The sequence below is a fragment of the Elgaria multicarinata genome, chromosome 17, assembly GCF_023053635.1.
Source record: "Elgaria multicarinata webbii isolate HBS135686 ecotype San Diego chromosome 17, rElgMul1.1.pri, whole genome shotgun sequence".
In the NCBI taxonomy this organism is placed as follows: Eukaryota; Metazoa; Chordata; class Lepidosauria; order Squamata; family Anguidae; genus Elgaria; species Elgaria multicarinata.
The window spans coordinates 21,133,977-21,149,987 of record NC_086187.1 but is presented as its reverse complement, the minus strand read 5'-3'; the positions used below and the strand labels follow the sequence as shown (position 1 = coordinate 21,149,987).

General features: G+C 47.5%; 1 protein-coding gene across 1 annotated transcript in view; it reads right to left on the bottom strand.

The window, feature by feature from the left end:
* Positions 1 to 2,547: 2,547 nt before the first annotated feature.
* The window catches only part of FAM20C (FAM20C golgi associated secretory pathway kinase), an 84,431-nt gene continuing 70,967 nt past the window's right edge, over positions 2,548 to 16,011 (bottom strand). The window contains exons 8-12 of the mRNA XM_063143661.1: positions 10,178 to 10,358; positions 9,540 to 9,649; positions 7,723 to 7,804; positions 5,706 to 5,765; positions 2,548 to 4,787 (exon numbers count right to left, since the gene is read on the bottom strand). Of these exons, the coding sequence (XP_062999731.1) occupies positions 4,535 to 4,787; positions 5,706 to 5,765; positions 7,723 to 7,804; positions 9,540 to 9,649; positions 10,178 to 10,358 (686 nt within the window). The 3' untranslated portion in view covers positions 2,548 to 4,534. The remainder of the gene's footprint in view (positions 4,788 to 5,705; positions 5,766 to 7,722; positions 7,805 to 9,539; positions 9,650 to 10,177; positions 10,359 to 16,011) is intronic.

Below are 16,011 nucleotides of genomic sequence, written 5' to 3'. Positions count from 1 at the left end.
GCGTGGTGGCATCATCGATCTGCATCCAGATTCATGTGCTGATATCACAAATGTCAAATTAAACCTATTAGAGTAAGACCAATGCTTCCTATGCTTATCACATGTATAATTGACTATTATTATTATTATTATTATTATTATTATTATTATTATTATTATTATTATTCCCGTACTAGAGGCCTTCAAGAGGCAGCTGGACAACCACCTGTCAGGGATGCTTTAAGGTGGATTCCTGCATTAAGCAGGGGGTTGGACTCGATGGCCTTAGAGGCCCCTTCCAACTTTACAATTCTATAATTCTATGATTTCCATTTGTATACCATAGCCAAATCTCTCTGGGCAGTTTACATAAGACTAAAACATGTAAAAGCAATATACAAAAATTAAAACTACAAGGCATTGAAAAGGCAGCTGGACAGCCACCTGTCAGGTAGGCTTTAGGGTGGATTCCTGCACTGAGGGGGGGTGGTTGGACTAGATGAGCTTATAGGCCCCTTCCAACTCTACGATTCTATGAATATCAACCCAAACGACTCCCTCCAAGGTGAACCTCACCATGGCTGGGATTATGAAGTGCACCGTGGCATGCTGGTTTAAAAGCTATGTCTGTATTGATTCAGGGGTTCCTCACAGCAACTAGAGGGACATTAGTTCATGTATCCATTTTCTTTCCTCTTATGTTGCGTGTGATGTATCCTCTTCCTTTGAATACACCAAATTTAAAGAGGAACGTTCCATAGGAACATAGGAAGCTGCCTTATACTGAGGCCACAGCTAGACCTAAGGTTTATCCTGGGATCATCCAGGGTTCGCCCCTGCCTGAGCACTGGATCCCCTGTGTGTCACCTAGATGAACAGGTTTGACCCCTGGACGATCCAGGGATAAACCTTAGGTCTAGCTATGGCCTGAGTCAGACCCTTGACCCATCTAGCCCAGTGTTGTTGACACTGACAGGCAGCCATGGCTCTCCAGGGTTCCAGACAGGATTCTTTCCTGACCCTACCTGGACAAGCCAGGGATTGAACCTGGAACCTTCTGCATGCAAAGCATGTGTTCTACCACGCTGAGCTATGGCCCCCAAGAGTGTGTTCATTGCATCTTCTGAATCCTTACCAACCTCCTGGCAGCGCACACTGTAGGAACACAAACAAGCCGTGAGCTGTGATTGCACATCTTATTACCCCTGCAACCCTAATGAACGTTCCTTACATCCATCTGAGCTTTGGTGAATTCCTACCACTGATCTCAAGGTCTTGTTGTGCGGAACGGCACTCAAGTGCGTTCCGCTCTTTTGGAGGGATGTGTGCAGAGCTCCCAATCCTTACCAACCTCCTGGCAGCACACACTGTAGGAACACAAACAAGCCGTGAGCTGTGATTGCACATCTTATTACCCCTGCAACCCTAATGAACGTTCCTTACATCCATCTGAGCTTTGGTGAATTCCTACCACTGATCTCAAGGTCTTGTTGTGCGGAACGGCACTCAAGTGCGTTCCGCTCCTTTGGAGGGATGTGTGCAGAGCTCCCAAAGGGACATTTCACTCCGTCATTTTCCTGAGCTCATGGATTACTGATCTAATAAACAGTGACACCCCCTTCAGAGCTGCTGAATCTTCATGTGCTAATCTGGCTGTCACACAAGGTGTTCAGGCATAGAGGCACGCAACGCCCGCAGTGTGACGGGCTGTTGCCAGGGACCATCTAAGGTGAAATTCAAACCTGGATGCGCTTCTAGCTCTGGGGCTTTGCACTAGCTTTGTCTAAGGGCTTGATTTGCACCCACAGTGTCAGGGCTCATCCACAAGCATTTGCCCCCAAAGAGCCAGGAACGGAGCCAGGAACCGGGTGTGGAGCCAGGAAGTCAGGGGCTAGGAGTCGCAGTCAAAGGACTGAAAGAGCCAGCAAAGGCTTCATTGCTCAGTGAAGACCCTGGCCCAGACAGGAAGCTCATTCTAAGCCCTTCCTGTCCTGGAGCGCTCAATGGCCAATCTCCTTCCCTGCAACGAAGTTGCTACAACTACAGTTCTGACAGCTCGCCACATGGCACGCCTGTGTCCTGCATAGACTGCAGCAGATTGTGGGTCAGGGCTAAATAAGAAGCAAGGCAATGAAGGCCAGTTCAGGCATACAGGTTTCAGTCTGATAGGGTTTGGGCTGAGGTGGGAGTGGTCAAGATAGCAGGCAAAGGTGGAAGCACAGACGAGTGGTCCAAGTTACACAGTCCAAAAGCAGAGTCAAGAAGGAATCCAAGGGTCACTAACACGGAGCACCGATCACAGAGCTTGGTCCAGGTGGCAAGGTAGAAGGCTGGAAGAATGAAGTCGGAGAGCTCCCGTTTTTGGCCAGGGTGAAAGGGGCGTGGTCAGGGAAAGGGGTGTGGTTAGCAAAATGGGGCGGGGCCAGGAGGAATGGGCATCTCTATCTGGTGAACCCAGGGAGGCGAGATTTGGTTCCAGACCACCTCCCCCCCCCCACCCTGGGCTTTTACTTAATGCAGCCTCTGAAATGGATCGAATAAAAACCACATCGACTTTCTGGCTACACATTTGCCATATCTTTATTGCACTGGGACCACATTGCAAACAAATCCACAAAGAAAAGAAAAATGCTGCAAAAGTAAGTCTATCGCTGCCGAAAACAGCTTTTTGTTCTGTTTTTGTTGTGTTTGATTTTTTTTTTTTATCCTCAATGTTTTTAAACCTGTATATGCATATATTTACACCGAAAACTATCAAAAGCAAAGTCAGGAGAACAGCAGCAGCCCCACTACGAGAGTCTAGAAAGATAAGAGCTGCTACTTCCTTATGGATAAATAGTACAATTCGTCATTTTCTTTTTCCTTTTTTTTTTTAAACATCACTTTGTAAAATCACATTCAAGTATTCCTGTCGACGCACGAATTATCAAAATCCTCTTCTGACTACGTTGCTGCAACTTTGGGTGTGTGCCTAGATGGGGTGTTGTTTGTGGGGTGTCGGGTGGGTTTTGAAAACAATTTGAGAACTGTTCCTTCTTGAAACGCTGAGTAGGTGAGCACGGGGCTTGGCCGGGGTGGGTGGGTGGGGGAAGGAATTTAAATAAGGTACAGTGAAGCAGGGGTGTTGAACCTTTTTCACCCCGAGGGCCGGATTCAATTTCAGAGCACCTCTCGGGGGCCGCATTCCAGTGCTGGGTGAAGCCGAAGGTCAACGGGGCGTGGCTAACAATGCCAGCATATTTGAACTTAAGGATATCAGAAGAGCCCTGTTGGATCAGACCAAGGGTCCATCTGCTCCAGCGCTCTGTTCACACAGGGACCAACCAACTGAAAGTTCTTCCTGTCAGGAACCAAGGCTGACATTCGAGATACCTTGAAGGTTAATACACACGAAAAACCAAAAGGCTGCCATGCAGATTGAAGAAAAGCAGCTGGTGCAGCCCTCTCCACGGTTGTGCCGTTCCAGGATGCAGGTGGGGGAAGCTTCCTTTTCATGATACGAACGCCTCGCCTGTGAAAAACGGCCCTATCAGGGAGCACGGTTAGAGGATAGCCCTCCCCTCGACGGGTTAGTCTGCGGTGTCGTTTTGAACTGGGGTAGGGGTGGGCAGCACTGAAATGTTCAATCCCCTCCCCCAAACCTGGATTGGAACCGTCCTAGAAACACCGTGACGATGTAGACCACTATTGTGTGGGTTTCCCTGTGAACATAACCTCTCTGTTTGTTTCTCAGGGATAAAAAAAACCCATTGGTGGGTAGGATTGCACTCCTTAAAAACATAACCGATATAAATACGAGACATTCAATAAAAACCGGCTTTCTGCATGAACACAAGGAAGTGTGCGGGATGGATGAGGAGGAAAGTGCCATTCATGAGTGATCCCAAAAGTTTCCAAATCCTGTTTGGGGAACTACTTGTTAGAAGTGTGAAAGTAAGCCCATTGGATGCTCCCCCACCCTAGTTTCTTAACCGAAAGACAATGTGGGTGCCACCCAGTTTTCCACCTTCATCTCCTGCAAGTCCTTCCCAGTGTTATTGGCAAGCTCCACCCATGTGCCACATGTGTGTGTGTGTGTGTGAGCGACGTGCGCAGGTGCGTCAGGAAGGAAAGGGCTTCTCTACAAACTCACACTGCAGGAACGACGCGAACGCCACATGAGGCGGGGCTTGCCAGAAGCTCCGCCCACAATGTGTTATCCCGTGCCACCGTGGGCCATGGGGTGAAATAATTTAGGGCTCAAGGGAAGCAGGGCGGTGAGAGGAGCAACTGTGAGGCCACGTCCACGGAAAACATGGGGATTTCCCGGGAGCCCCCTCAATGGGTTCAGCGGGTTCTGTGACCCCGAGAGGTACCCGAGTTGCCCGTCCTCCACCTCAATTCTTTGCAGAGTCTACGCCTTAGCTACTTTGAGAACAATTATAATCGCAATGTCTGAATTCACTGAATTCACCAAGTGGCATCCACAGTCCCTCGCGAGACTGTTCTTGTTTTGTTTTCGTTTCCTCTCGTTCTTCTTGGACAGAGTGAATAAAAAGGGGGTCCAGCGATCCCACTACCTCTTGGTGGTAACAGTGTTCATGTCGGAGGCAAAGTCATTTTCGACCACGTGGCTGTAGCCATCTTTTTCTATACAGTCACTGACGGCCTTGAGGACTATCCGGAGCCTCCGGTCCATCGCTTCGAGGTGCGAGGAGTACAAGATGGGGGCAATTTTGTCCCGGAGCAAAGATTCTTCCATCAGGTGACTGAGTTTGTATTCCTCCTTAGCTAGTAGCTGTAAGCGCAGATAGGTGGACTTCCGTATTCTAGGAAAGAAGGAGGGGGGGAATAATAAATTTGGAAGTGAATCACGGTTCAAATTTCAGGTACTGTTAAAAGGCCTAAGTTCTCACGGAATTGGGCTGAACCATTTCTGCTCCTGGGAGGGGGGGCTCACAGCTACCTGTTAGGTAGGCTTTAAGGTGGATTCCTGCACTGAGCAGGGGTTGGACTTGATGGCCTTATAGGCCCCTTCCAACTCTACTCTTCTATGATTACATGGTTGAATGATCCTCCATTCAAATAGTTCCATCTGGATTTTGTGTTCAGTGGTCCCTCTCCCTATTTATTTTGTTTTATTTACTTCTTTACAATATTTATATTCTGCTCCCTCATCCATGGATTTCGGAGCGGTGAACAAATAGAATAACATAATCAAAACAGAATCAAAACACATTAAAATTACATTTTTAAAAGCAACGAAGTGCAAATAAAACCATGGCCAGTCATTCAGGGAAAGCGTCACGAGACAACAACGTTTTCAAGTGGTGCTGGAAGGAATACAACGTTGGCGCCTGCCTGACCTTCAAAGGCAGGGAATTCCATGGGAAGGGGGCCACCACACTGAAGGCTCTTCTCCTGGCAGACTCCAATCGGATCATAGGTCCATGTGGAACTACCAGGAGCACGTGCACACCCCCATAGACGAAAGCGAATCTGTGCACACTTTCCCCTAACACACAGAATTTGTGTGCACTTTTTCTTGACATATACTTTTTTTTCCTCTACGCATTTTACAATTGCCAGATGTGAGCTCAGTGTTTGGGAATGCGCAGATTTCAATGCGCAAAAGGGGTTTGCCGGAATAAAAATGAGAGCTGCATGAAATTCCCACCCACTCCTGTTTCTCATGCTTTCAAATCGCCCCCCACCATACCACATCACTATAGACGGCAGAGGCATACCTGCAGCACTGGTTTAAAGGCACCAAGATTGAAAGTTCATCATGGGAGTATTTTCCAAACCTATCGTGTTGATGCCAAAGAGAAAAGAAAAATAACAATCAGAAATGTACCTTGACATATCGGTTTCAGCTTTGCAAATGGTTTTATTCCCACTGACTAAAATGGTGTGAGTTAATCTGTGTGGAATTTTGCCATTACCAACTGCCCAACTTTCAAGAACCACCCGTGGACACCCGTGGTGTAGTGGTAAATTTTGAAGGGCAAGTGTTGAAAAGGGCAGCTAAAATCATCAAGGGTCTGAAACATCTCCCCCTATGAGAGAAGGTTTCAACAGCTGGGATTGTTTAGCTTGGAAAAGAGGAGGCTAAGAGGAGACCTGAGATGATCCCAGGATAAACCTTTGGTCTAGCTAAGGCCTTAATTAGCAATGTGAGATCAGTAAAACCTGAGCTCACTGAAATCCTCTGAATTCCATCTCAAAACTTGTTCCGATTCAAGTCCATATTAGATTGCAAGCTTTGGTCTTTCTTTCTTTCCGCACGAAAATCCACGCAAATTTTCACGTGGATTTTTCCAAAGGTACCCGTTGATTGCACATATCTTTGAAATGTAGCCATTCTTTTCCCATTGATAAAGCACATTTGTGTGCGTTTTTAAAAAGCACACATTTTTTCATGCACTTTCCCCCCCAAAATGTATGCATGCTATCAAATGCACTTTTGTGGGTGGGTGTCTGTGAATCACATTGCGGACTGAGAATGCATGGACGTTGACCATGGATTGCATTCGGTCCGAAGCCCATGTTCAACCTGAATGGGCCTTAAAAGTAAACTCAGCGGAGGCTGAAGCCTCATATTTCGGTGGGGCTGTGAATCCATTCTGGGTTTCAGTCAGAACCTGTCCGAACTCTAAAGGAACTATCCAAGATGCTGAAACCAGTCCTCGAAATAGGTTTTGGGTGTTGGACTGCTCCTTTAATAATAATAATAATAATAATAATAATAATAATAATAATATTTATTTATTTATTTGTTACCCGCCTCTCCCTCTGGATCAAGGTGGGGTACAACACAAATAAAAACAACATAAAATACATACAACTAATTCAAACGTTTAAAACCAGTGCATCATTAAAAGCAGCACACCATTAAAAAAGACATCTTAAAATTCAACTGGGTAGGCCTGCCGGAAGAGATCAGTCTTTATAGCTTTCTTGAATGCCAGTAGACTGTTAAGTTGATGAGTTTCCTCCGGCAGGCCATTCTACAGTCTGGGAGCAGCAGAAGAAAAGGTCCTCTGGGTAATACCTGTCAGCCTAGTTTTGGCTGGCTGAAGGAAGTTCTCCCCAGAGGGTCTGAGTGTGCGGGCCAGATTGTACGGGAGAAGGCTGGAGTAGATTCTTCCCAGAGGACCTGAGTGTGCGGGGCGGATTGTACGGGAGAAGGCGATCCCACAGGTAACCTGGACCCAAACCATGTAGGGCTTTAAAGGTGATAACCAATACTTTATACTTCGCCTGGAAACTAATTGGCAGCCAGCGAAGAGTTTTTAAAACTGGTGTAATGTGGTCACCTCTAGGTGTACCGGTGACCAGCCTGGCTGCCATATTTTGAACTAGTTGAAGTTTCCGGACTAGACACAAAGGTAGCCCTATGTAGAGTGCACTGCAGAAGTTGAGCCTCGAAGTTACCAGCGTGTGCACTACCGTCTTTAGGTCTTCCCACTCTAGGAAGGGGCGCAGCTGGCGTATCAGCCGAAGCTGATAGTAGGCACTCCTGGCCGTCGCATCTATCTGGGCTGTTGTTTGGAGCGACGGATCCAGAAGCACCCCCAAGCTGCGAATACAGTCTTTCAGGGGGAGTTCCAGCTGGTTCTGATTGATGCCTGGAATGGATTCACAGCTCTACTGAAATCGGAGCAACCCGCGTCTTCTGAGTAAAATCAAAATACATGCATGAAATCTCATTCAACCAAGGCCAAAGCATTACAAGTCATCTGAATCCTTTAGGACAATTACCCTCTTCCATTGTCTAAGTGGATAATAAACGTTTCGTTTCCAAACTTCTCAAAGGTTTCATAGTGATGCCTGTCCATGTTGCCTACACAGAAAAGAAAGAGGAGGGACCACATCATCATCATCATCATCATCATCATCATCATCATCTACAATATTTATATATCACTCAATTATCTAACACAGATTCCAGAGCAGTGAACATAGGTATAAACAGTAAAAGAAAGAAGATTAAAAAAGTAAATTAAAATTGTTCAACTGAAAAACAAAGGAGTCAGAAAAACACAGTGGCCAATCAGTTGAGGAAGGCTTCTTGAAACAAAGTTTTCAGGAGGCGCCGGAAGCAGCCTAGTGTTGGCCCCTGCCTGACCTCCAGGGGCAGGGAGTTCCACAGATAAGGGGCCACCACACTCAAGGCTCTTTTTCTGGTGGATTCCAATCGGGCCACAGGCCCACGTGGAACCACCAGGAGCAGGCCCTCTGCCGATCTCAGTGACTTACTAAGGATGCAATCCTATGCATGATGAGACAGAAAAAAGTCTCACAAGTAGGGTGATCATGGGTGCCCAACTGGGTCCAGGAGCTCGGCGGTCCCTCTCCCACGTCTGTCCCCCTCGACCCAGTTGGGCGCTCCTTTTGTGAGCACATATGCCCCACCCCTGAGCGGTTGCTTGGCCCTGGCAAGCGCTCAGCAGCTGCCCGACCACATGTTGAAAGTGTGCACTTTCCCTTTCCTGCAATGGACACCACTGATGCATTAGGGAGAAGTGTGCCTTTTTGGGAGTCACCGTACATTAAGAATATAAAGAGTGCCCTGCTGGATCAGACCAAGGGTCCATCTAGTCCAGCACTCTGTTCGCACAGTGGCCAACCAGCCATTCTATTGGAGCATTCATGCCTTTACCCTTCTGTCAAAGGGGACTTGAAGGCCGCCATTAGCACAGGAGCGGGGGAAATCGCAATTAATAGAGGCTCTCAAAAATGCGCACTTCCCACGTTGCGCCAGTAGTGGCTTCCACTGATGCAGGAAAGGGGACATGTGGGATTTTGGTGTGGGTGAGGCTAGCACAGCTGAGCGATCAGGGGCCAAGAGCACAGGTGAGTTCGCCCATCCCTACCATTACAACTCTTCGCTGGGCGATGGTGGCAGGTCACCTAGTTAAAATCATCCATGGAAGATCTAGGGACAAAGTCTGGCCTCCCCAGGCTTTCTGCTTGGTCTCTATTGTGGTGCCTGAGCCAAAGGACATGACCATGAGGTAGCACGCACCAGTGGAGGCTGGTGGCTCTGATTTCGGTGGGGTTGTGAACTCATTCTTACAAGGACCAGCCTGAACTCTAAAGGAGCCATCCAACGTGCCGAACCCGTTTTGGGGAGCTTTGGTGGCAGCTTTGGCAATTTTGACATTTTCTTATCGAGCCTTCAGGAGCAGAGCAGCAATTCCAAAACACACAAAATAAGTAAAGACGTTTTGCTGCTGCGGGGAAAATAGCATCTCCAAGAGGCATTGTCTGGTTACAAAACTGGCTTCCTGTGTTGCCCTCCTGGGGAAGCCATTTCTTCCTCCAAATGCCCCTGCCTGTATGCTTGCAATCTAAAAGACACCACACAGGAAGAAAACTGGGTGAGGAGGGAAGAGGAAAAGAAGAAAACCCAGGCACCAATTCTCAAAGTTCTGATAACGCCCAGCTAGTTTACTACATGCAGGGATTGCTTTGGCATGGAGGATCTTTTCTTCAGGCGAGTCCCCCACCCTGCAGACTGAAGTGGTGTTCATATTCACGGAGTGCCATTTTCTTTCAAGAGGCAGGAAACATACCCATGAGAAAGTCGAAAATGGTCATATCCATTATATCCAGGATTCGGGTCCCTCTGTCATAGGGTGGCGTTTGTTTCACCTCTTCGCAATAATCTGGATCAACTTCCCATCTGGGGGAGAAAAAAAAACAATTCTGGAATTTTAGATGCAAACATACATTGATCTTATAGTTCCATTATGGAAGTCAGTGGTAGCTTTGACCTTGGATATGTGGTGAAGTAACCTGTGAAAACAAAATGTTGTTCTCCATAAGGATCTCCCTTGTTTAACTTTTTTTTTGGTCCTTGATTGTATAACACATTTTATTAGTATTGTATTGTACCCCAATTTGGCTTAATATTTAAATTTAATATACATGGAATAATGATGAATAAACCTCTCATATGGAGGTTGCACGCCATCAAAACACATCGCTCAGAGCTGCATGAATACCGCGGGCCAGCCAAATAGGTCAAAATGCCTGGTCCTCCTTCGCATGCCACCGAATTCAATGGAAATATGCCCAATTGTTCTCAGCAGGGTTTGAATTACAGTCTGGCTGCAAAACAATGGAAAATTAACCGCCTGCTGCTTGTACATGGCCCAGCGAAATCACCGCCGTGGTGCTAGAAAGCCTTCTGAACGGCTCCGCCACTCACTCTGCTTTCTTGCGTTTGTGGTAGGAACGTCTCCACGGATTCCTCCAGGTTTTCCTCTTGGCTAAAGACAGGTCCGGCAGGAAAGCCGCGAGCGAGCCTTCGATTTGGTCCGGTTTCCCACACAGAGCATGCTCAGTCGAACAGTAGTAGGAGCATTCGCCGTAGAAACAGATGTTGTTGGCTGCAGAAAGAGGAGAATTTATTTATTTATTTATTTATTTATTACATTTCTATAGCCGAAGCTCTCTGGGCGGTTCACAAATGCAGGGCTTGGCCAGGTGGGGCTCACGGGTACCAGTGCAGCTCTAGACACATCTTGATGCTCACCAAGGGACCCTGCCCTTCCCACTTTAAAAACAAACAAAAGCAAAATGCACACATACACATGTGCCCATGGCCCCAAAAGGTTGCCTATGCCTGGTTTGTGTGTGTGTGTGTGTGTGTGTGTGTGTGTGTGTATCTCACAGAGATATACAGACATACACTCACGGATGTGTAGGTTCTCTGGCCAGATCTGCACCAAGCAGGATATAGCACTATGAAAGCGGTATATGGTCTGTGTCAATGGGCCCCAACAGTTGTCAGTGCACTTCAATACCGCTATAAAGCAGTAGTGTGGCTCCTGCCTCTTATATACTGCTTTCATAGTGCAATATCCTGCTTGGTGTAGATGAGCCCCCCCCCCTCTCTCACACACACATAAGTGAGTGGGTACATGAGAGCTAGGGTTGTGTATTGGTTAGTGTTGGGCTAGTAACCTACCTACCTCGTTTGTTGCAAGGGCAAAAAGGAAGGGGAACCCTAGTTTGCCAATCAGAGTTTCTTGGTGGAAGGATGGGTAAAAATCATAGAATAGTAGAGTTGGAAGGGGCCTATTAAGCCATCAAGTCCACCCCCCTGCTCAATGCAGGAATCCACCTTAAAGCAACCCTGACAGATGGTCGTCCAGCTCTCTCTTGAATGCCTCTAGGGTGGGAGAGCCCACAACCTCCCTAGATCATTGGCTCCATTGTCATACTGCATTGGAGGAGTCCTGTGGGTGTTTGCTGTTGCCCTCTCTCCCAAGCAGCTCCCATACTGCTCTAACAGTCAGGAAGTTTTTCCTGATGTCCAGCCGGAATCTGGTTTCCTGGAACTTGTGCCCATGATTCTGTGTCCTGCACTCTGGGAGGTTCGAGAAGAGATCCTGGCCCTCCTCTGTGTGACAACCTTTCAAGTATTTGAAGAATGCTATCCTGTCTCCCCTCCGACTTCTCTTCTCCAGGCTAAACATGCCCAGTTCTTTCAGTCTCTCCTTTGCCTCCTCTGATTCCCCCTCTAGCTTGTCTGCACCCTTCTTGAAGTGTGGTGTAAAAATGTAAACTATATTTCAATCCATCCATCCATCCATCTCCCTAAATAACTCTTTCATAAGAGAGAGCTCTGGTTTTATAGATTCAGTTGTATATCTCAAATACAAACCCAGTATTCATACATTGACTTCTTCCATTTTACACACACATGCGCACAAAACACACCTACAGAAAAACACCGCCCTGCAGCTGTGTCTTATCATCCTGTTGCATGCAGTGCTTCTTCTAAAGCCACCCCCCTGCCCCTGCAGCTAGCAGATATACCTGGTAATGGGAGCCCCATGCTGTTTTGAAAGCAATAATCCCATTCCTGTGCAAAGGTTAAGCTGAGCAACACCAGATTTTCAAGGAGCAAAACAGTGCAATGCTCCTGTTGTTGCTAGTTGCACCTGGTCTGGATGCATTTAAGGTTGTTGGAGATCGTTACCTTGTCGTGGTGCTGGAGGTTGAGCACCTCAAGGATGCCATGAGCTAAACCGTGAAGGGACACCCAAGACGGGAAGGTCATGGTAGAGAGGTCAGACTAAATACGATCCCTGGGGAAGGTAATGGCAACCCACCCCAGTATTCTTGCCGTGAAAACTAAATGGATCAGTACAACCAGAGATATGTCGGTATACCATCGGAAGACGGGACCCCCAGGTCGGAAGATGGTCCAAATGCTACTGGGGAGGAACAGAGGATAAGTTCAACTAGCCCCAGATGTGATGACGCAGCTAGCTCAAAGCCGAAAGGACGGCTAGCGGCCGACGGTGCTGGCGGTGAACAACAAATCCGATGTTCTAAAGATCAACACACCATAGGAACCTGGAATGTAAGATCTATCAGCCAGGGCAAATTGGATGTGGTTATTGGTGAGATGTCAAGATTAAATGCCACATAATGAGAAGACAGGACACCCTGGAGAAGATGCTGACGCTAGGGAAAGTGGAAGGTAAAAGGAAGAGGGGCCGACCAAGGGCAAGATGGATGGATGATATTCTGGAGGTGACAGACTTGACCTTGGGGGAGCTAGGGGTGGCGACGGCGGACAGAAAGCTCTGGCGTGGGCTGGTCCATGAAGTCACGAAGAGTCGGAAGCGACTGAACGAATAAACAACAACAACAAAATAGGGAGGGGGAGAAATCAAAGCCCGCGTGATGATCCTGGCTCTCCATCTAGTTTCTGGGGCCATGGCTCAGTGGTGGAGCACCTGTTTGGCGTGCAGAAGGCCCTGGGTTCAATCCCCAACTTCTCCAGGTATGGCTGGGGTAAACCCCTTGCTTGAAACCCCGGAAAGCCTCTGCCAATCAGGGTTGACAAAACTGAGCTAGATGTACCAATGGTCTGACTCATTATAAGGCAGCTTCCTGCGGTGGAGTGTTGGGAGCGGTTACAATCATAGGGTTCAGCACCTTGGAGAGGTCCTTTAGCGATCCAGCTGATTCTTACCAAAACTCAGAATGAATTCATGAGGCTGCCAGCCTCCACTCATACAAGTAGATCACTTGGTTTCTTCACATCTTTTAAACTATTATTAGTGTCAGCTTACTCAGCGTTTGATGAGTCACAGAGCAAACTGTGCCCTGGTTCCACTGCAAAGTGTGAGCTGGTGCCAGATGGTGGGAAAGTTCTCCCTGCAGTGATTCATCTTGGATGGCGCGTGGACTCAGCCATGCAAGAAGTGACCCTAACCCAGTTAGGATAGCTCTTTTAGGGTTCTGACTGAAATCCGGAGCGGATCTACTGCCCCACTGCCATCGGAACCACCAGCCTCTACGGCCCTAACTAGCTAGCTAACTAGCTAACTAACTAACTAGTTCTTCTACAACTTCATTGGCAGCCACTGAATTCAAAGTGCTGGTACTAACATTCAAAGCCCTAAACAGTTTGGGGCCAGGTTATTTGAAGGAACGCCTCCTCCCATATGTGCCTGCCCGGACCTTAAGATCATCCACAGGGGTCCTTCTCCGTGAGCCCCTGCCGAAGGAATTGAGGCAGATGGCTGCTAGGAGGAGGGCTTTCTCTGCTGTGGCACCCCGGCTGTGGAACAAGCTCCCCAGAGAGGTCCGCCTGGCGCCTACACAGTACTCTTTGCGTCGCCAGCTGAAGACCTTTTTATTTTTTCAGTATTTTAACACCTAATTTAACTTAAATTTAAACTTTGCTGTTTTGATTCCATATTTTAACCTATATCCATTTCTGCTGTGTGGTTTTAATCCTGGTTGTGCTTTTTATATTGTATTTTGTATTCGTGTTTTTAAATTGTTGGTTGTTTTTATGCTCTTCATGGTTTTAATTTTTGTGAACCGCCCAGAGAGCTTCAGCTATTGGGAGGTATAAAAATGTAATAAATAAATAAATAAATAAATAAATATCACATACCAGCCGACTGCAGCATCTTGCATAGGCTGTATTCAGAAGACACTTTAAACCATGTTGAAAAAAGCAAAAAGCCTTATTCACGGTGTTTAAAGCCATGGTTTAAGGTGTTTTCTGAACACAGCCATAATGATGCCTCATCAGGCTGGATTAGACAATACATTGATTTCCCTACACATGGTTTATATCTTGACCCACCATCCCTGTTTTGTCTTCTACAGTGAAGCCTTTTGGGGGTCGTTAAAAAAAAGCTCCGGGGAATTTCTTTGGGTAAAGATTTCGGAAGGCTCGTATTGGATAATGAGTGGTTCGGAAGAGATATATCAGAGTAGGGTTTTATGGATCCATGCTGCGTCCACCCTGAGAGCACTCGGCCTCCCACTCGTGCAGGCCGCCCCAATGAACCAGGGCACATGAGCTTCCGCCAAATGCTCGTGGGGCTCACAAACCCTCAGCAATCGCCCACCCCTCTCCCCCTTCCACGTTAATGGCACCATCCGCATGGAGGGGGGAGAAATGCTCACTTTCTGAAGGCTCCGGAAAGCCCGCTTTCCCACCCCTTGCTCCAATGGACTCTCGGCAGGCCTTGCGCCTGGTTTTCTTGGGTGTCGGCCGCGCGGCCAGCACCCAGGCCAACCCGCTTCGGAGTGTGTGTGCGAATCTCGCTTCAGCTTCGGTGCCGAAGCGAAGCGGGCAACCCCCGAATCGCCCTGAGTCAAACTGGGGCCATTTCAGAGCCTCCAAAATGGCCTCCGAGGTGTGTCGGTGTGATTGTGTACGTGCGCGCAAAGCCCTAGAACAAACGCTTGTTCCAGTGGGAGGGGGTGGCTACCCCGAGATCATGGCTAGATTGTGAGGAGTAAAACCTCTGCTCCTCACATGCTGCAGTCCTGCTAAAATGTCTCTCTGCACTCATGATTAAATTAACAACAACAAAAAAACCCTGACATGATTGGCAGTGGCCCATTTAATGTCACGAAGGGAGGATTTTCACCTTAGCTCTGAAATGTGAAAAGTGTAAATGGGACGCAAGAACGTATGAACATAACATTAGTAGGGGTGGAGTGAACATTCAGCCAGGGGTAGGTGCTGAAAGGCCACGTTCGCCCAACCCAGACGAGGTTGCAAGTTGAGCAGGCCAGCGTCCTGCCAGCCGGAAGCTATGGGTACACTTGTCAGTCGGCGGGTGTAGACTGTGGTTCCCTCTCGAGTAAGATATTCAGAAGTACGTCTGGGCCTGCTGCATTGTACTGTGTGTATTTTCGCGGCGTTCGGGTTAGTGATACTGTTTGCATAGTCAGCTATTCTTCGGCCACCTCCAAACCCGGAGAGCGATAATCATCTCGAACACATTCAAAGGAGACCTGAACGGATCTTAATCTATCTCTCCCGGGAAACTGGAGCAAAGTTGCTATTGTTTGTTTACCCGAGGGAGGGGGGGACCAAAGGAGTGTAAATCCATAATCCTCTGTGATTGGTTAACGCAAACAAAGGTCCCAGCACTTACTAACTACGTAGCATTGATTTTGGTCAACTGCCGCTTCAATTACTCCTGAAAACTATGGCCTGCATCGTTAATATGTCTCTTTTTGCTAGTAAATTACCACTCATTCGTTAGAGGCCTGGAGTTGCAGTGGTCCGCCCGGCTGCAAAACGATGTAGAAAGGCCTTGAAATAATTACTGACCCATTTCCATTTCCCCCGTTTCGTCTAAAGTGCTCTCGTCATATTTTCTTTCTGAATGGAGCAGTGCGTATCGACTGACCCTCTTTCTGTCTGCTTTCTGGCACTTTTGTCTGAACAAAGGACTAATCCATTCTACAGAACGTATTTCTTGAACTAAACCGTTCTGTCCAAACAGTCTGGGAGGAAGTCTTGAGAAAGGAACTCCTTAATGGGTTGAGGTTTATTTGAGGTTTTTTTGAGATTCCCCCAATTCCTGTCTCATCACTAGACCTCGCATAATACTAGAACCCGAGGTTCCTGAAGCAGACTGGAGGGGAAATTCGGAACAGAGAGAAGGAAGGACTTCTCCACACGGCATGTAGTTAAAATGTGGGATTTCTTAATGCGAGGTATAGTGACGGCCACCAATTTGGATGGTTTTAAAAGGAGTTAGA